This window comes from Aphelocoma coerulescens, chromosome 3 (genome assembly GCF_041296385.1).
Source record: "Aphelocoma coerulescens isolate FSJ_1873_10779 chromosome 3, UR_Acoe_1.0, whole genome shotgun sequence".
Lineage (NCBI taxonomy): Eukaryota > Metazoa > Chordata > Aves > Passeriformes > Corvidae > Aphelocoma > Aphelocoma coerulescens.
Window position 1 is genome coordinate 11,455,522 of NC_091016.1, and position 20,850 is coordinate 11,476,371.

Below are 20,850 nucleotides of genomic sequence, written 5' to 3' on the forward strand. Positions count from 1 at the left end.
GAATAGGTGATAGCTACATAGCTTTTTGTCAGCTGTCCTAGGACAGTTCAGTAATCCAAACCTGTATAAACTGGCTTCCCATCTGCTAGCTAAATTTAAAGGGAGTAAGCTGAAGAGAGGAAAGACTTTGGGGGAAAAAGTCTTTTCATCCTAATGTAGCCTAAGAAGCCAGAAAAACAGCATGGTGTAGAATGACCAGTTTAAAAACAATTAGATCGTATGTTAAGTTCTGAATCACCTTGATTTAAGGGCAGTGTACATGGGTAGCGTTTTTCTAGCTGCTGGAGAAGTTAAAGTCCACATACAGTGGAAGCTGTTCTGTTATGTTTATAAATTTGGAATCAACAGTTCAGCTGTGCTTACTGTGTTAGTTCTCCTGAACATAGTGATTGCCCAAGACCCATTCCTTCTTCAGTATGTTCTGAACTTAGCTCTCCACTTAACCAGTTTTCACTAGACGAAGGACTGGTTCTCAAGGTATGGTATAAATAAGGATGGCCCAAAAGAAAAGGCTTAAGATTTTAGGAAGTGTGACTTTTAGTTTCCCTAAATTCATTGGCTTCTTTTTTACATGGAATGGAAACATGTTTCAACAGTTATTTACAAATGTGTCCTGGGTTCTGTATCTGTCCCATGGCAGGCTCTAGCTTGGATTTGCAAAATCTTTTTTGCAAAATTTATTTCAGGATATTTTCAGTGAAATTTCCAAATATCCCTTAGACAAAAGTTGCCAGTAGTGCTGAGGATTTGAAAGCTTTTTAGAGATTTCAGGGCTCAGACTGAGTGTTTATCAAAAAATATTTCAGGGCTGTTTGATGTGGTTTTCATCTCTAATTTAGGATGACTGGATGGTCTCCAAGTTTTGGATGGGTTTTTTTGTTTTTATTTCTAAAGAAATCAATTGTAGTTCTGTCAGAGTGACACAACAAAGAAGCAGCTGTGCTTCCACCTCAGATATGGGCCTCCTAGAATGGATTAAACAGAGTTAGGAGCTGTGATGTTCTTCTTTGTAGTCCTGCAATTTTTCAGCCAAAGCAAGATCTTGATGAGATTTCTGCTTCATTTTGGGAAACGACATCTGACACTTTTAAAGTAGTATGATTCCAATTAGTGAATGGAAAGTCAGAGAAAGACTAGGGCTCTAATTTGTGAAGGTCTGCTGCCTTTCTTGCCTTATTTATACAGAGGATCTTTTTAGGAGAAAGATACCACTTAGCTCTGGAGAGGAAGAAAATTAAATTTAGCTTTAGTGTGTAATGGTAGCTCTTGTTGTTTTCAGTGTGAAACTTCACAAAATTAAGTGTGTTCTGCCAAGTCCCATTAACACTGATTCTGCTGCAATCAAGTATTTTATAGTGGGGCGCAGTCTGCCATCCTTACCTGTTCTGCAAGGTAAACTCTCCCTGGAGGGAGAGTTGCCTCCCAAAGTCTCTTCAAATGCACCTCAAGCATTCCAGATGTGGTATGGGTTATCGTCTCTGCTCCCACGTGCCCCTGGCTAACTTCAAGCACTCAAGTGAAGAATTGAGGGTGAGCAGCACTATTGTCTGCGACCCAATCTGTAATAATTGAGAAAAACATGATTCAGGTTTTCAGAGAACTGCAACACTTTCTTCTGTTTCTTGGGCGAATGGGGAATTCAGGTCAGCAACAGGAGGAGGAAAACAGCAGAGAAATTGCTTTGCAGATTTCCTTTACTATTCTTTCTTTTCAGAAAAAAATTAAAATTGATACTTAGGATGTATAACATTGTCAATAAACCTTAGTCATGATGGGATGCCCCATCCCTGGAAGTGTTCAGGGCCAGGCTGGATGGGGCCCTAAGCAGCCTGATCTAGTGGGTGGCATCCTTGCCCATGGCAGAGAGATTGGAGCTAGATGATCTTTAAGGTCCTTTCCAACCCAAAACACTCTATGATACTGTGAACCATGAGATTTCTTTTGCAAGACAGGGAATTTTCTGTCTTGCAAGGTAAATCACAGGAGCAGCACATTCAGTGGAGCATCCCTTTCCTGCCTTCACAATATAAGAAGGCTTTAAGATGCAAGATACTTATTTTTATGCAGGTTAAGATACAAACCAGCACACCATATCCAGCTGTCCAGGAGTAGCTGTGACTGTTTTTCTCTGTGTATTTCTTTGCTATTCTGTTAACTGAGCTGACGTACTCCTATGTAAGCTCTTGCCATGGCTTCTGACTCCTGAAATATTGTTACTGGTACGTAACAACTGTCTGCCTCTGACAGTCCATCTGTCCCTATGTGTAGCTGCACAGGTGCATCTGGATAGGGCATGATTACATGGAAAATCTATTGAGAGAAACCTGAAATAAAGGCTCCATTTTGCACAGCCAGTCATATATCTCCCACTCAATTTTATGCATGCAGAAGGATCACACTCAAAATAGGATAGCGTAATACCCTTTTTTCCATAAAGAATACATTTCTATGTGAGTAATTCAAGTGATTTGTGGAACAAGAAGCAGAGGACTGATCACCAAGGGGCTTTTGTGAGCTGCCAGCTGCATGTGCAAAGTGTTCATTAGACTTTAAGAATAAATAGGAAAGGTTCCTGCATGGAGTATTTCATTAATCACAGCTGCTCTGCAGATCCCCCTTCCATTTCGTTCTTTTTAAGACTGCTGGAATCACTTTGGCCTTTCCATCTAACAGCCACTGGCCTACAAAACCATGCAGGGTGGTTTTTGGAAGGGGAGAGTGGTGCCTCAGGCAGGAAATTGCTTTCAGGCAGTTCAGCTGCTGCTATGGGCAGAGGCCCGTAGATGGCTTGGCAGCCAAGGAGTTTATTCTCATGTTTACTGTACTCACTGTTTGAATGTGTTCAGGTCCACAGCTTGGGAACCCAGCAGGAGAGGGTACACTTCGTGCAACGTTGAACAGAACTGTGTTGGAGCATGAGGAGGAGTGGGAGCAGTGCAGGAACCTGAATGAAGCCCTGTTCCCAGAACTAGAGGCAGCCCCACAGAAATCAGTGTTTTTTAAGAACCACTTTGGGGACTGACTGTAATTTTGAACACCCTCTCCTTCTGAACCACATTCAGCCAAGGCATGTATCACGTTCTGCAGTGAGGAAGTAGCCATAGGAATCAGTGGTTGCTTGGCCTCCTACAGCCCTCTGATTTCATGTTATGAGCATGCAGAAAGCACAACTCAGGCTCTCCACCTCAGAGCACTGAGATTACAAATTTCTGCCCTGATCTAAATAACCAGTAATTATTTCCACGCCTGTGGCCTTTGTATTCTGTATGTTCTCTCATTCAGCTAATGAGTTAGCAGGGCAAAATTTATTTGCTATCTTGGAAACCTATATTCTTCAGACATAAGAATGTCTTTTACTAATTATGGATCCAAACCAAAGTAGGGGAATCCTTTCCCTTCTGTGAACACTCAAATACTCAGAAGCTGACAATGTCATGTGAGCAAACAGGGGATTGCATTTGCCCCACAAAAGTGTCCATCTGAGGTCTGCATATTTAATTGCTGCCCAATGCAAGCGGCTAAAGTGGTCAAAAAAGGCAGATCGTCCCAGTTATTGAGACTGCAGTGCTGCATAGCACTCCCCTGCAAACAGCTAAAGATAGGATGGATGGGTCCTGCTCTTTGCTGTCTGCAGAAGCATTTCAAAGCAGATGAAAAGGACCCTCAATAAAAATCTGTGCCACCTCGGACACTTTCAAAAGCATGTCAATAGAGAGGCAGGCACAGTACCATTGGTAGTGGATTTCAGAAACAGAATTGTTTTCAAAGACAAAGCAGAGTGAATTTTTCATAGCTAGTATAGATTTTTTTAAAATACAGTATGCAAAACTTTTTTTTCACTAAATCCACTTCTCCCACCTTACTTTTTCATGCATGTTTGTGTAAAATGTTTTCACTTACATAAAATTTATGGAAGACTTGCTCTACTTGCTAATATATGGTTGGCCTTTGAAGTAGCTTGTTCACAGACGAAAATACTTTTAATTGTATTCTGTCCCCTTGTTTTAAATATTGAAATAGAGAAGAGGCGAACACTGTAGAGAAAGGCTGTGATTTGTGCCTGTGACATGAGTCACTTCATAGAAACCACAAAGGGTTTATCAGTAGTACATGAACAGCAAATAGGTCTGAGTTGGAAAAGTCTGCTATTTGCCATTAGTCATTCAACCAAATGCATTTCCACTAACTGATAAATGATTTTTTTTTTTTTCTCTCTAGTCAGCAGCACAATATTGAAACTCTGAGCTGATGGAATAGGCCTGTTTGCAGTCTCCATTGTATGGGCCACTGCTCTCGAGAGGCCAGGACAGGGAGAGGACCTTCTGGCAAAACTTCTTTGTCAGGAAGGTTGTAATACAGTTTTTCTCACCGTAATCTGGCAGCATCACTGATTTTTTGCACCCCAGCATTAGTCAAGCCAATTTTGAACAAAGCCATTTATTCTTCTCTGTGGCTCGTAGTTGGCCCATAGGTGACTAGGTAATGAATGCCTAGCACTGATAGCACCTAGCAATGAATGTTGTCTTTCTGTTACACTTCCTTGAGCAAGAACATGAGGGAAAGTCTGTTTGATTGTTGGTAGCAATTTCTGTAGAAGCTGAATAAGAAATCTGTATTGCTGTCCTCTTTGCCCCCTTTGTAAAAGGAAGTGGATAAGATCTTCAGTCATCTTCCTTTATGGAACTGCCTTTAAAAATATATACTCCCAAGTAGAGCAGGAAAATGTATGTGTTGCTTCTTACCTTCTTATTAATGTTGCACTGATCTTTGCCAGATGCCCGTAAAGGGAAAGAGAGAGGAAAAGGTGATTGAAACAGTTCTGCTGCCTCCCAGGGTGGTCCATCTGATACTCAGGATAACCATAATACAGCATTTTTAATTGTATGAATCCTTAGCATGCTGTAGGATCAATGCCAGTTTCAATGCAGAGATGTGAGCAGTAGGATGGATTCATATATTGATTCAGCATCTTAAACTGAAAAAAACCCTGGCAGCAGCACAGGTTTCAGTAGTTTCCCTGCTGCTATGCTATTTTTTGAAAACTAGGTTATGTTGTCTGTATTTCTCTTCTCTTTCTATGATGAATTAGGAGAAAGGAAAATGCAATCTCCCTTCCTGCAGGAGCCACTGCCAGTTAAAGGGTCTCTTGTTAAGAGCTGTAAAGCACTTTAGAGACACCAGATATTACTGAAATACCATGTGTCGGCCCAAACCTAGACCTCTGTATCAAAGCAGAGACTTTTCCCACTTGAGCAGAAAGCAGTGGCTGTGTGAGCTGGAGCACCTTGTCAGCTCTTTTGGGAATTAGGCACTGGATGAGAGGGATGCATGTGCCCTTAAGTCCCACAGCTTTGGGCCTGGTCAGCCAGGCTGCAGCTCTGCTGCTGAGGAGTGCAGTGACCATTGTGGCTCCTTTCTGCTACTCCAGTTTGGTATTGCACCGATCTCTTCCTGTACCATTTCTTTTGTAGGCAGCGATAGGCTCTTTGCACATGTTCAAACAGCAAAAAGGCAACCAGACTTTGTTCTTTGAGGTTCAAAGTAATGGGTGTCACACTGTCAAGCCACAAAAATAAAGGAATTAACATTGATCTTAAATTTACACTGTTCTGTCAGGGGCTGTTTCTACTGACTAAGAGTTGGTAACGAGACAGAACCTATCTCATAAGCTAAAAAGAAAAGGCCTGAATAACTTGACAACTAAATGCAGTGTAAGGATACATGTTAACCTCAGAGCAAGCGTCACTCATCCTGCAGAGGGGAAACTGGCTATCGCCTGCTTCACGAAGGAATGAACTCATCCCAGTATCCAGCACTCAACAGTTTGCCTGAGGAATGGTGTTCCTCCACAGTACTGGGAGCTGACTGAGGCAAAACAAGCTCCCAGTGATCCAGCTCAGCTCAACACGTACATTAGCTGGGGTTCATCTGGTCTCTCTGCCTTCCTTTTCACAGCCACGGGACAAGGTGTGCAGGAGAGGTGTCTGCTGCTGCCAACAACAACATCTGCGGCGTGGGAGTTGCGTACAACTCCAAAGTGGCAGGTATGGTAGCAATCCAAGGTGTAAATGGTCCACTGTGCTTCAGGCAGAACTTCTGCAGAGACAGGGAGTGTTGCCCAGGACAGGGCTGCAGATTGGTACTGGACCATGTATTTATTACTTTTCACAGTAGCTGGGGAGAGGAATTTCTCCATGGCTTTGCCTTTTCAATCAAGGGCCTTATGTAAGCTCTTTAATAACAGTGTAAAAGAGCAGCTCCTGCTCCTTCTGCTCCTGCTCGGCTCTTTTTTGTATACTGATTTTCAGTGCTTCTTCCCTGCATAGCTGCAGAATCAGTTGTGGCAATCTCATTTTTCAGGAGGTAGAGTATAAACTCCTGCTGCACTTAGAAACTATCTGAAAAGGCAGATCTCATGCTGCTCTTACTCTTTAGGCTCTCACAGGGCAGGACCTATAAATCTCTGTGGTTGTAGGTTTCCTCTGTTTTAACAGTGATGTGGAGTGATAGGAGCAGATGCAGAGAATGAAACAGCTGGTACCTAGCACCCAGCATCCACACCTTGGGTGTGTTGGGTATTTTTACTTCTAACGAGTTTTTCTCTGCACAGATATACTGAATACAGTGCTTGGAGTGAGTTAGGCTCTCAAAACCATGTGTCAGTTTAGTTGAATCTGAAGAAATCCAGTTTTCCCACTCTTAAGACTGTTCATGATGAGAACTGAGGCACAGCAGGCTGAGATAGATGCTTAGGAATTTCACTTTACTTTCCTTGATCCACACCAGACCATCAGCATGGATGTACCCATTGCTTTGTGGAGATGGTCCACAGTGTGTGTTCAGGGACAGTTCTGCTCTGCTTGGCAAGTCCCTGTTTCACTGTAGTGTCAGGTGAATCTGGGGAAGGCTACATTTCACCTGTCACCTATATGACTGAAAGCTGAATCTCCACCAGAGAAGGGCACCAAGCAATGTTTGCTAAGCTGTTACCCAAGAAATACCATTGAGAGTTAGTAATTAGCTGGGCAGGTCTAATGACTGTCTCCTTTCTTCAGCAAGGGTAACATCTTCAGGGATGGGACATTCCACAAAATTTGCATTCTAGCAATAGTTACTCTTAGAGGAATCTAGTTGAGGTGTGGGATTTTGGCTGGGCCATGTCCATATTATTCATATAACTCTACAACTTCAGGCTGGTTGTTTAGAAGTCAAGAAGTGTGAAGACTTTTTCTGATGACCAACAGCCTACAAATAATCATCTGTGTTTGTCCACTTTGTAGTAAAATCCCCTCAAGTTTTTGGAAGTGCCAGCCAGCCTTCCGTGCCTGAGGACAATGTGCATTGGCACCACCACTGTGTGGTCCATGGGCAGTGGAAGTCCATGAAAGTTGATGGTCTGCTGCTGTATCATGGTTCAGAGTCCATGTTTGCAGACTGAACTGGAAGTTGGTTGCCAACGATCTGGGGCATCACTTGTTTTTTTTCTTGTACCTCTTTTTTTCCTTGAAGATGGTTTGGCTCCTCCTGTTGTTCCCCCACTTTTCTCGAGGTCAGTAATTAATTTTGTGGTTGTTCTGGGTTAGGTTTCTTAGGGAATATCTTCCCATTTGTTGTTAGGGAGATGGTGAATGGACAGTGATTAGGAGACAAAAGGGGTAGCCAAGTGCTTTGACATGCCATTTAAATGGTTCAGAGAAGGGGGGAAAGGGGGTTTGGGTAGTTTCTAGCTGGGGGTAGATAGTCCTTGGCCGGCTTGGAGGGGAGATGGTTGAGGTTTTGGGTACTGGAGTGCTGCTTCTCAGAGGGTTTGGTGCTGCTGCAGAATTCTCCTTGATGCTCGTTGGTGAGCCCGCTGCTTGCAGGAGCTGCCGGCTGACTGGGAGTTTTCAGCACCTGCCCTCGCCAGGAGAGACCCTCACCGTCTGCAGGTGTTTCAGGGGAAACCGGGCCCCCATGGTCCATGCTGCTGGTTTGACTGGAACCTCGGCTGCCATTGCCAGGATGCCGCATAGTGCATGTGATCAACCGGGGAAACCAAACCCCACCTTCTCTCTCTTCCCGGGGCCGGCATTAACCCCCGGAGAGGCTGAGGGTTCCTGTTGGAGCGTCCCCTGGAGCCGCGGGGAGCCACTGCAGCCCCTCTGCAGCGACTTAGCCAACAGCGCCCCCTGCCGGCTGTGGTCATCGCTACACAAAAAGGGGAAATTGCTTAACGGGTGGGAAAAGTCTGTTACTGGGTTTTTGTTGTTTGTCTGTCTTGTTATATATATTCTAGTAAAGAACTGTTATTCCTTTTCCCATAATTTTTGCCTGGAAGCCCCATAATTTTGAAATTACGATAATTTGGAAGGAGGGGGTCATCTTTCCATTCCAGGAAGGGTTCCCACCCTCCTTGGCAGACATTTGTCTTTTAAACCAGGATGGTAGTTTCTGGGCAGATCTGCATTTTATACGTATGGGAAGCAAAATTTGAGTTTGACTTCATCATTTCTAGCTTGAGTTAGCCCATCAAGAACATCCAGCTTTGCTCTGATTTCTATTTGTTTTTCACCTTTTTTCCAGCCTTATATTTGACACATTGGTTTTCTATTGAATATAGTAAAGTTACTGGCTTCTAAATCAGGATCCTTATCGCCATTCACACTGTTTGGCACTGTGCTACTGATTTCTGCCCTGTGCCCTAAACTGTTGGGAAAAACTGAACTTCAACTCAGGGCTACAAATTAAACTTGGAATGAATCCCTGGTTACTCAGATCTCTTCCAGAGGACAAGTGACAAGTTGGCTGTCAGTGAAGTTGTCCTATGTATGGGGCACGATGGATGTAAGGGCTTGCACTGCTGTCTGTTGCACTCTGGCTCGCTTAGAGTCAACACTTTGAGGTTTTATGAAGTTGACATGTCCTAAGATTGCATCATTTTAACTCTTAACTTCTACTGCAGTATGGGTTAAAGGAAGTGGATTTGAGTTTTCTTTTTTCCTCCACATGCTGGCCATATTTTGCTATTGCATCTGCATGTTGGCAGAATGATATTTTTCCAGGAAAAATGCAGTGTGTTTCCCTCCTCTGATTAAATTCTGGAGATGCACCAAAAAAAAATAGAAAAATTACTTGAAAAGCTAATGACATGTGAACACAAAACTGAATATAAGTTAGATGAGGGGTGCCCTTACTCTTTTTCCCTAGCTTACAAAATACTATTTTAAATGCCATTAATATTATTTAAACACTGAATTTCTGAGATTGCTGAATTCTGGTATTTTTTAAGTATTCTCAAAGAGTAGATGGAAAACACAGTGTAATTAGAAAGCTAACAGTAAAGTTCTTTGTCTTTCTGGGCCATGCTGCCTTGGTGGCTGGGTGTTTAGTACCGGCATCCTGCTGGGTAAGCACACCTTGGTGAAATGGGAATGTCAAGTGTAGAATTACTGAATGGGTGAAACTTCCAGTTACTTAAAATACCTGTAACTGGGGGCCTTCTGCAGGTGCTGAGATTACATTTTGTGCTAGGTAATGCATATTTCATGTTTATGTTGATTAAAATTACAGGTATTCGAATGCTCGACCAGCCGTTTATGACAGACATTATTGAGGCTTCCTCCATCAGTCATATGCCTCAAGTCATAGATATATATAGTGCCAGCTGGGGACCAACTGACAATGGGAAGACTGTGGATGGACCTAGAGAGTTAACACTGCAAGCAATGGCAGATGGTGTGAATAAGGTAACAGTCTTAATAATCTGGGTTCTGTGGCAGAATGGTGTGTACATGCTTGTGCTGAAACCAGTGACTTGAGAACACAGTGCAATTGCACAAATTATCCAACTTTCAGCATATCTCAAGTTTCTTTGATGTTCATTCTGCAATATTTTGCTATTGCTTTTATTGTATAGTCTCAGCATACTGTGTTTATCTCTCGTTAGCTTATATATACTTTTCATAGACCATCACAGTCAAAATGGAAGATCCTGATCCTGTAAATATTCCCCAGGTTGAAACATGCCAGCTGAGCTACTGACACCGCATTGTCTGTTTTGGTGTTTTACCAATTTAATTATTGTTTTGGATTTGGAGTGTCTCTTAGGTCACTCATGTATGGTCATTATTATAGCTGTGATTGAACTGCAGTGTTTCAGATGTCCATGGACTAATGTCATCCAGGAGCCTCCGTATTTATTCCCACATTTCCACCTCCTTCTAGGAGTAGTCTGCAGTCTTTGTAAAAGACACTCAGTATCATCCTGTAATCTGTTTAACCTGTACACTGTAAGAAGATTGGGGGAAATGTGCGTGCCACAACTCAGAAAGAATATAAATTAGCCCAAACAAACCAACCCTGTGTTGCTTCGTCTCCACCTCTTCAGTGTCATGCAGCCAAGACAACCATGGCTGCCCCTGGTGTTGTAGGGAATGAACCTCCTCCCCTTGGCTGATTATAGATGGGTTTCTGTATTGACAAGATCTGAAATTACCCAGAACATCTGGGATGGTTTTTTGTGGGAGCTCTACAATTACTCACTTTTCCATCCAAATTATTTCTTCCTTTTACTTGTGCCAAATTCTCCCACTCTTCATCACCAGCTCACTGTAAGCAGCACATTCAGTTTACCATGTTTTGTGACATGATAATTAAATCTACTGCTGTGATAAGTCGTGAAGTATCTAAAGCTTTATCAAATGCTGAGCCTCAGATGTTTTGCTTGTAACAGAGGGATTATAGTCATCTTCATGCTTCTGCCCATAAAACTGGCAATGTACTGCAATAACACTGGAAGACTTGTCACAAATTCCTTCTGAGTCTGCTCAGTTTTGTAGTATAAACTGTACAAACCTCTGATGAATTCAGAGTCCCTCTGAAGTCCAGAAACCTTCCACAGGCTGTGTTTCTTCTTGTGATTTTAATTTATCTAGTGTTTCTGTAAAGATCCCCTTAAACACTTTGGTCTTGAGGAGAATCTTTCTTAGGTGTGTGACAGTTTTAGCAGCACCTTGATGTGTTATAGTTGCCTGATCTCTCTTCCACTAATGTTGATTGTAGCAGATATAAACTGTGAACACAGAAAAGTTTCCATGTAATTTTTGTGTTGTCGTCCTCCAATGGAGAACTTGTCTAAAAGTAGCAAAAAAGTGGGAGAATGAAAATTGAACTACAGTTATTGTACCCTTCAAGAGAAGCAGATTTTAAATCATAATAATGAGGATTTTTTGCAATTTGTTACATAAAATACCTTTGAATTAACTTGCTGTCATATTTCCCTATGCTTTAATTTGTGGATTTACACTGGAATTAGCCTTCTCTTTGAATGTTAAATATTGGCATAGCGATTTTTCTTTTCTGTTTCAGTGCTTGGTTGGAGTCCCATATTCAGAGTGTTGGGCATATTACTTTTTTAATACCTTGCCCTCAGAAGTGTTTGTGGTTCTCTTCAAGAAATAATTTGCAGAAGGGGCCCTGAGATCACTCGGGTTGAAGTCTCAGGAAAGCGAGAGAACAATGACAGTGAGCTGTGCTCTGCCAAGGGTTGCTCTTATACCTTATCAGAAGACATAAAATTAACAGGAGAGCCTGCATTAGTAAAACAGTTCTGTTGGCCATTGCAGAATTAGGAGGAATGATACTGGATTCTACCTTAAAAAAATATTGTTGTCCAGGGGCAATTACACTTAATCTTATAGTGGCAGTATCCCAGCTATCTCCCAGCAATAGGTGCACAGAAGATGAGACAGTTCCACCCCAAATAACTTGCTTTGTGTTGTGATCATAGCTTTATTTACCCTTCTTTTGCTCATTACATTTCCTAATAGAATGATTTTTTTGGGTATAGTTTATTCTGATCTGGTTTTTTTTGGAGAGCCAGATTTTCTAGAGATATTTCAAACTATCAGTGGATGCTGGGTATTCTCATGGTGCTCTGAAAAACCCACTACAGAGTTGGCTGCATGCAAAGGAAGACTAACATGCCTTTGGTATAATACCCTTTTACCTAGTTTAGGTCTGTAATATATGCATCCAATTCTCTATTGACTGTAAAAATGTAAATCTAGTTTATGATTATTTTTCAGTATAACGCTCCTGTCTTATCAAAAAGTGTCTTTTGTAAACTGAGAGACAAATAAATGTAGGAATTCCTTTTATCAGCCTAGAGCTGATTCTCACCAGAGTTACCATTCACAAATTAATGATGAAGCTGAAATACTGGTGAGGAGGAAGCAACATGCTGAGAATAAAAATATGTTCTTAAACTAAAAGCAATACTTCCAAATGTCCTAGAAGGCAACATAAGATCTCTTGCACGGAGCAAGATTAATATCCTTGCTTCTAATGCAATAAAAAAAAAATCAGTAAGTGGGAGTGATACAGAATTCTTACAGGGCATATGCATTTAATTGAATTGACAAACATAGGTAATGTTTGCTTTGCTGCCACCACACTTTGGAGCCCAGCTCAAGGAAGAACTCACTGCCAAGTGTTTCATCCCTCCCACAATCTCCATTCCACTGTCTTGTTCTTCAGAATTCCTCCTTCCAGAGCTACTGAGATGTGGGGGTAACTAGTCACCTGATAATGACAATGTTATAAAAACTGCAGAAACTGTGGAACTTCATGTTTATATGTCTATTTTTATGTCTTTGTAGTGGTTTGGTCTAAAATGCTCATTACTGTTTATCTTCTGTGAGATAAGAATTAGAAGAAACGCAAAGCAGGCACCAAACTTGAAAGAATATAAAGGAGTTTATTAACAGACCTAAAAGAAGGGAAAAAACCCCAAAAATTATACCACCTTCAAAACTCTCCTCCTCCCCCACCTTCCTTCCTTCTCCCACTGACAATGTAAAAAGACAACCCTTAAGATGTTCAGTCTGTTTACCACTTCCATAATAACCTTGTTCAGTCCCTTTAGAAAGAGAAGTCTCTTCTTGCTCGTGCTATGAAAACAGTATCGCAATGAGACAGCCACCCACTTCCAAATAGTGTTCAGTCCATTTAGGAAGAGGAGTCTCTCTGCTCGCATGTGAGTCCCTTCCCCCGACTTGCAGCTTTTCCCGCAACTGCTTTCGAGGGTCCACTCTTGAAGTTTTTTGGGGTACAATTTTAAGGTTGAGCCGTTCAGAAACAAAAAAAAAAACAGAGGCCCTTCTCCTTCCCTGGGAGCAAAGGGTCTTCCTCATCTTCATCTTTAAGACGATCTCTGGGAGCATCTCTAGGAACTGAGGTTTTCTCCTTTCCCGTTTGGAGCAAAAGTCCTCATCTGCTTCATCTCTCCCTGTCCAAACTTCTCATGAAATTACAGCTGCGTCAGCATCTGCTTATTGCTTACGAGTTGAACACTCCACCCCCCATATCTTCATGAAATTACAATGGGATACTCTGATATATCATAGCTTCACAACAGACTTTCAGCTTTAAGCATCTTCTCTCTCTCTTCCCTCAGGTTTTCAGCTCTTCACAGCGATAAAAGGGTTAATCTCACCTCGGCCTTGCAGCTGGAATGTGGCTTATCGCTGTTGGTCACCTGACCTCTGCCGGACAGAGGTGCCGCTTTGCTGAAATCTTGGCCACAGTGGAGAGAGGGGGGGTTCCGAGCCCCCCGCCCTGGCCGCCCACAGCAAGGCAGTAGGGGGGGGGAGTTCCATGGCTGGAACAGGCTCATGGCTCCAGGCTGGCTGTGGCCCGGCCCGGCCTGGCCCAAGCAGGGCCTGGCCAGGCCTGCTGGCCCCCGCACGGGGCCTGCAGCCACCTGTCCCAGCGCCGGAAACGAGAGAGAGCTTGGGGGGGCAGTTTGTCTACTCTTAAGTGTGGATCACAGAGGCGGTCACAACTTTAAGTGGCTTAAAGAATTGTCCATATTCAAACTGGCCAGCTGATAGGTTCTATCAGGTCCCAGAGGAAACTGTAAGCACTCCTTAGCAAGGACATCCCTTCCGGGACCATGCTTGCTAACCTATGACAGTCTTGAAGCCACCCAGCTATAACTAGGTGGGCTAAGGCAAACATATCTTCTATTTCTGATATATATTCTTCTAGTTGAAGATATCCCTTCTCGTTGCAGTGGGGAGTTGGACTAGCTGACCTTTAAAAGGTCTCTTCCAACCCAAACTATTCTCTGATTCTATTTTCCTGTGTTTCCTCTTCTGTTATCCATTCTTGGTATGTGTTAAACTCATTCTTGCCCTTTGTCTTAATCATACGTTCATTGTGTGTGCTCTTTGCTTGGAAGGTAAATAGCATTAATAGAGGCAGCATTAAAATAGCACAGTTAAGGACAACACAATCTGCCATCAAACTGGCAACTCCTTTATGGACTCTTACTAACAGTATATCTGAGGCTGAACACAAAAGGGGTAGTGTGCGTGAACTGGGTGTCAGCATAACCCATGTAATCAGAAGTTATTGGGAAAGGTACTCAAGCAGCTTTTTGTTACTAAGACACAATCCCACTCATTTTTTTAATGTGATCTGTCTTCACTGTGTTATCTCATGGCTTTAGTTCAGGGACAGTAGTGATTGGGTCACTGAGTAGTGGTAGTTGCACTGCAAGGATAAATGAGCTCACAGTTGAATTAGCAAGAATTTGGGAATAGAGATTGAAAAGAGTTTCATACACAAAAAGGTCCACAAGTATTTGGCAATTACCAGCACTGGCCTGACACAGGTGAACACTTACCTAATGCAACTTTCAGCTGCTAGAAAAGACATACTTGAGATGTAATTGGAGAGGACCTTTAAAAACTTCTAGTTCCTAAAAATTAGGTTGAAACTTGTCTGTATACAGTACTTGCCTAACAAGGGGGCCTTGCATTGTATGTATAGTATGACTGGACAAAGCAATGCTGTGTGATTTACATATCCCTTGTCTGAGCTGTGCTTACCCACTTTGGGGGCTAGAAAGCTTGGAGAGGGAGGTAGAGATGGTATGTGGAAATCCTGTGACAACACATCTCTCTTAATTAGAGACTTTTTGTTCTCTACTATGTTTGCATTCAGAGTTGTATCAGCCATCATCTTAAACAGGAAAAGGCAGCTTAGGTCAAGAAGTAATTCCACTCATATTTTATGGTAGATACTGTCTTTAGTGTAGTGTCCAGTAAAAATTTCTTATTTGCCGTTTTGTGAGTCCAGTTTTTTACAGCTTCAGTTATTGGAATTTAAGTCAATAAAAATAAGTCATCAACTAAACTGGTCTCTATTGCATTTTTATGATGTAGGCTTTTGTATTAGGAGGTTGTGAGGTGTTGCTCATGGACTGAATTAATTCCTTCAGACTTCACTGGCTCAGCCAGAATATATAAGACATGATCTGTTCGTGCTTGTGCTGGTGAAAACATTATTGCTTTCCTAATGTAGTGCTACCTAAGAAAGTAATGCTGAAGTACAAATTACCAGGAGAGCAGTATTAAGAATTCATAGTCACATCATGGCTTTGTAATTGGGCTTACCAATTATGGAAGAAAATACAATGTAAAAACACAAAAGGAAATATTTCTCATTTGCCTCTCTCCAAGTACACAGAAATTGTGTTATTGTTCTTTGAAAATAGCATGTTAACGAAGTATATACAGTTAGATACTGTTGGGGAGGATGAAAGTTTGGTAAGAAAGTTTCACAGATATGTAGGCTTGGCAGAAAGATCTCTGAATGTAGAAACTGAGGATGAGGTAGAAATGGAAACAAGTTTTGATAGAGAGTAAAAAATGTTTTGCTGAAACACTGATCGCTGAGTAACTGAGAAGGCAAGGGTTGGAGATGAGTTGGAAGGAGATTTTTATGAATTGGACAAAGGTATGTGACTACAAACAAAGACATGTTTTTCACCAAGTAAATAAGTCTCAAGAAGAGCGTAAGTAAATAGAAAACATGTCTTTACCAAAAAGAGAGATATGGCAGGCAAACAAGAAATGTCGAAGTAGGAAGAAAAAGATAGGTCTGAGAATTTTCCATTGTAAGCTTAAATTGTAACTTACTTACTCTTGTGATTGGATAATAATGACTATAATATGGTGATGGTACTAGTTATGATAGGCTATAGGCAAATGTAAAGGTATTGTGTATGGTGCTTATTGGTTGTTATGTATTAAGATACTCTGCAAAGAAAAGTATATATTGCTTTGTAACTTGAACAGAAAGCGGCTTCAGGTATGCCTACAGCTGGAGCTGGCAGCTGTAGGGCTGGCTCTGGATACCCACTCCCTGAAATGCTGTAACTTCACCTATGCAATAAACAGCTTTCAAGAGAGCCGCCTGAAGTCCAGACATCCTTCGTGAAACTTTCTCCTATAGATACCTCTAAAATAATTTTATTGAAGTATATACAGTTAGATACCTCTAAAATAATTTTATTTGTTCAACAGCTAAGTGAGGACAGGGAAATTTATGATATGACAACCTGATGACTTCATTTTTGAGGAATCCCAACAAGCTTCTTTATAACTTGGGAGCCCTTTACTATCATATTTTCGTTGTGTCTGAAATATGCATTATAATTCCATGCCTTGTCTTATTCGTGTAAGATAAAATCAAACCTTATTAAAACCCCACACATGTTGTATCTGCTTGGAATTCTGAACCCTCGTCATCTGACAGGGATGTTTTTTAAGGAAGCAAGACAATGATGTAGCCTGAAAATGTTAATTTTGTCGTCTCACTCTGCCCTCAAGAGTGTTTTTTGCCTAATCTCTGTGCCACATCTTGGCAGATAGGTGGTTTAGCTTCCCAGCAAGGCTAATACTGCAAGCTGGGAACCTTTGCACAGTGCTTCCAGGGACACAGGTGAAGCTATGAGGCCAGAGTTCATCACACCACTTGGGAATGCTGGGAAGGAAATCAGCATTGTCACTGGTGAAGAGTAAATTAGGTGTTTAGAGTCTTTCTCAGTGATAATCTAGCTCAGAGATAATGAGAAGAGGATGAGATTGATTTTTTTGCAAATATTATCAATACTAGAATTAGGCCTGTAGAATTGTTATATTATCACTTGTGGTACACAGCCCAGCATCCAGCAAAAAAGGAATGGCTAATTTTTGCTTCAGCATTTTCAAAGTTCCATCCTCATTTCCCTGCTAGACTGAACCCTAACTGAGACCTAATGCTGCCTCTCTTCACCAAAAGTATAATTTTACATTAATTTCTCTTGGCTGAGAGAAGTCCATCCAATTTCAACAGCAATTTAGATGTAGAAAATGGCTCAAGCATTATTTTTAGCCAAAGGAGGTATTAACAATTATGCAATTAATTGTGGGTTGGTGGATGTGAGTTCAGTACTCTTCTGCAACCAATTCTAAAATAAGTTACAGAAAGCCTTTTATTAGGGTTTGCAAATTATAGGGCTTAGGTTTTTTGAGAGTCTCATATGCAGCAGTCTTTTGGAGTCAGTGGTTATTACTTGACCCGAATAGTTTCAGAAATCTGCTAGGACAAACTGGACAGATAGTTATTAAAGACAGCAAAATGTGAAAGGGACACAAACAGGAGAACCGTGACTGAAATGTGGTTCCAAGTGACAGTTATTCTTTGCACAGTAGCCAAATGTTGAACTGAGTTCTTTCTCCTGCCAAAACAGCCTTTCCTCTTCCACTGTTGAATACCAGAAGATTAGACAGGCCAGCAGGGAAGGGACAGGGCCTTCATCAGTGGTGAATTTGAGAGGATAACCCAGCTGCTGTTTCTTCTGATCTGAACTCCATGACTTGTGGCCGTGCTGGGCTTTTCCACGGTTACAGTTCAGTATCTCCAGGCTTTTGGAAGGAACTGGATCTAGACATGCAAATGCATTCAGCTAAAACAAGGTAGCTGTCCCCCTGAACTTGTGCGGTAGCAAATTTGGCAGTCCAGATATGTTTCCTGCCTAAACTTTGGTATCTCTAAGGTTAAATCAAGATTATTTGGCTGGCTGTCAGAAATGTTTCTGCCTAGATTTTGCTTCAGGTTTTAACAGTCCCCAAGTCATCAGTATAGGAAAGGAGCAAAGGGATCCAAGAAGTCACAGGCTAGCAGATTGCTCTAGGCAAATCATCCTGGCAGCTGGAGGAGCCAGGAGAGCGAGGGATGTCAGGAATGCAGGAACATGCAGGCAGTCTCCAGAAGACCCTGACAGTACAAAAAATGGGCAGCAGTTCAGGGATGCCAAGGACTTGCTGCCTCCAGCTGGCTTATACTGCATAGCCAGATTGCCAGTGAAAAAGAAGGCTGGGGATACCAAGGCAGAACAAGGTCTCTGTGTAATCTCATGGAGGGAGCAGGCTGATGCTCCCCACCAGCTCACGACAGCAGAAAAGTGGTCCCATAGCTCTTCCAGTCTGTCCTTGCCTGGGAATGCAATGATGATTTCATTTTACCTGTGTGGGCTGAAAACTTTCTGCAATAATTAGCAGTCACTACTGAAGGATGCAGGTTTTAATTACAAAATGTGTAAGGATTTTCAGCTAATTCAGTCATGAAGAGAAGGGAATCCTCTTTTCAGAGGAAAATGCAATCAAAATTAATAGAGGCCAGAAATTAACTGTGTCCTATTCATAAGTCAGTAGGACCCCTGAGAAAGATGAGAAGAAACTGTAGAGTTTTTTGCTTTTCCTGGAAAACCAGTTTATCTCTTGCCATGGCTGGCACACAAATTACTATTAAATTATATAGAAGGTGCTGAAACACCTCTGTTTTCCTAGGAGGAAGAATTACAAAATAGCTATCATATGTCAAACAGAAAGAAAGATACATATAAAATAATGTGTGCTTTCAATTTGTTGCAGAAAGCAATTTTCAGTTCTATAATTTTTGTGCATTTTTTTCAAATATGCTCCATTTTAATTTGCTTTCATAGGAATGAAACAGTCCATAAACATCAGCAAGCCATTTGGCTATCCTTATCCTGAAATACCTTTTCACTGCACCTAAACCTCCTCACAGTCAGGTGCCACTTTTTTTCTTCTTACCCCACTCCTACCTGCCTCCTGGTGTCCTGATTCTGTCCTTCCCTGGTACTTTGCTTTTCAGGGCAGGAGCCTGTTCTTTGTTTTGGATTTGTATTGGTTGGAAGCTGTTATTTCTGATCTACAACTGAAGCATTAGGCCAAGTCCATATGAAAAATGTGCTCTAAAGACTGTTACATTCCTTCCATCCATTATCAGCCAGTGGCTGGGTGGTAGTGGGAGAACTGGAGAAGCCATTGCAGAGGCCATGCTGTGTTAGAGGTCAGACTGTTACTCATATGGGAGCTTGCCAGCCTTGATGAGAAAAGTCAGGGAAGCTGGAGGAGATTTATTTCCTGAATACACCCATTTTTCTTTGGAAAGTGTGATCCAACAATCAAAACTTTGGGAAACACTGGCTCAGGTACTAGCCCAGCAAGCATGATGAATAAAGACAATAACAAGGGGGGAAAAAATAGTTTAAGATATGCCTGAAGTTACATAAAGTGAGAAAGGCTGAAGTCTTCTGCCAGCTCACTTTTGCAAGGTAGTTCACTAAAGACATCTCTCTGGGATTGTGCACTTGTGGAAGATGAGAAAAGGGGTAAGAATATTTCTCAGGGATACTTTTTCCTCGTAGCGCAGCTTCCCACCAAGGATGCTGGAAATAGAAAACCTGATGTTTTCTCAAAGAGAGCTTCTCAGGAACTGTCTGTGAATTACTAAACATACAGCCTTGCCCAAAATTTAGTTCTGGTTTAGCCTGAATTGAGAACTGGGCCTCTCTTGGGCTGGTACTAAATGCACCAAGGTCGATTTTCAGCTCTGAATGAGATACATCTTCAGATGGCTCAGAAGGGCAAGTGCCAGGCTATGCATCACTTTTGGAGGAAATGAACAGGTTTCTACAGGATTCTGGAGGAAAGATACTCTTTAAAATGTATCGTACAATCTTGCTGGTGTTGTCTTCTTCCTGACTCTTCTTTCAGGCTCCCTCTGGTATTTATAGTGTATGTTACTACTGCCTTCTCCAGTCCTGTTTTTGGTCCAAATGTACAGCAGCTTGAGTCACTAGTAATATTTTCTAGGTTCACATAAGGTTGAGATGCAAATAGGAGCTTTCCGTTTGCTTTAAATATGATGCTTAGTTAACCCAACTGGGATTTTTTTTCTGGCTTAACATACAATCATAGAGTGGTTTGAGTGGGAAGGGACCTTAAAGACCATCTAGTTCTAACCCACTGCCATGCCATGAGCAGGGATGCCACCCACTAGATCAGGACTAGATCTGTTTTATTACTACCATCCAGAGAATTGAAAATTCTCTTCTCCTGAAGCCATCTATTTCTGTCTGGTAAATGATGAGATGCCTGAGAACAGCCAGCAAACAGTTTGCCTGTGCAGACAGTCCCACTGTGGGGTCTGGCTGTGGGACATGTAAACAACAAGTCCTAAGCATCATTGCAAATAATGCAGTTGGGCTGCTGTCAGTTTATTCCAGCAGTGTTTGCTCCTCTTTCCAGTCCTGGCTAGGAAGAAAGGCAATTGAAATTAGAGTATTAAGAGATGAATTACAGGTTTTAACACTAAGATCCACTTGTGGATGTGACTCCCATGAAAGTGATATCCTGAGGCCATTCTCAAGTTGCAGAAATTGCATGCATAAACCCCTTCCCAGAGTTTCAGTTCCTCTGTGAATTCCCCTTGCTTCATACCAGCAATCTGTTACATGCTTTTTCTGCCATTCTGCCACGAATCCCGTCTGTGGGGTAAAATACTTGGCAACATGGAACAGTCCTGCTGAGCAGGGTTAAGTCTTTTTCTCTGTTCTGGACACTGCAGAGGTTAACTTCTTGTTAGCACTTTAGTGAATTTCTCACGTGAAATTGAAGTGTTTCCTCTTCCTTTCAAATGACAGGAAGGGAGATTGTTTAAGAATGGGTTCAC

The 20,850-nt window shown here is 41.9% G+C and overlaps 1 protein-coding gene across 2 annotated transcripts in view; it reads left to right on the top strand.

The window, feature by feature from the left end:
- Positions 1–20,850, top strand: part of PCSK2 (proprotein convertase subtilisin/kexin type 2) — a 122,856-nt gene that overhangs the window by 88,642 nt on the left and 13,364 nt on the right. For both annotated transcript variants that reach the window (XM_069009030.1, XM_069009031.1), the window contains 2 exons: positions 5,956–6,044; positions 9,550–9,725. In XM_069009030.1, the coding sequence (XP_068865131.1) occupies positions 5,956–6,044; positions 9,550–9,725 (265 nt within the window). The remainder of the gene's footprint in view (positions 1–5,955; positions 6,045–9,549; positions 9,726–20,850) is intronic.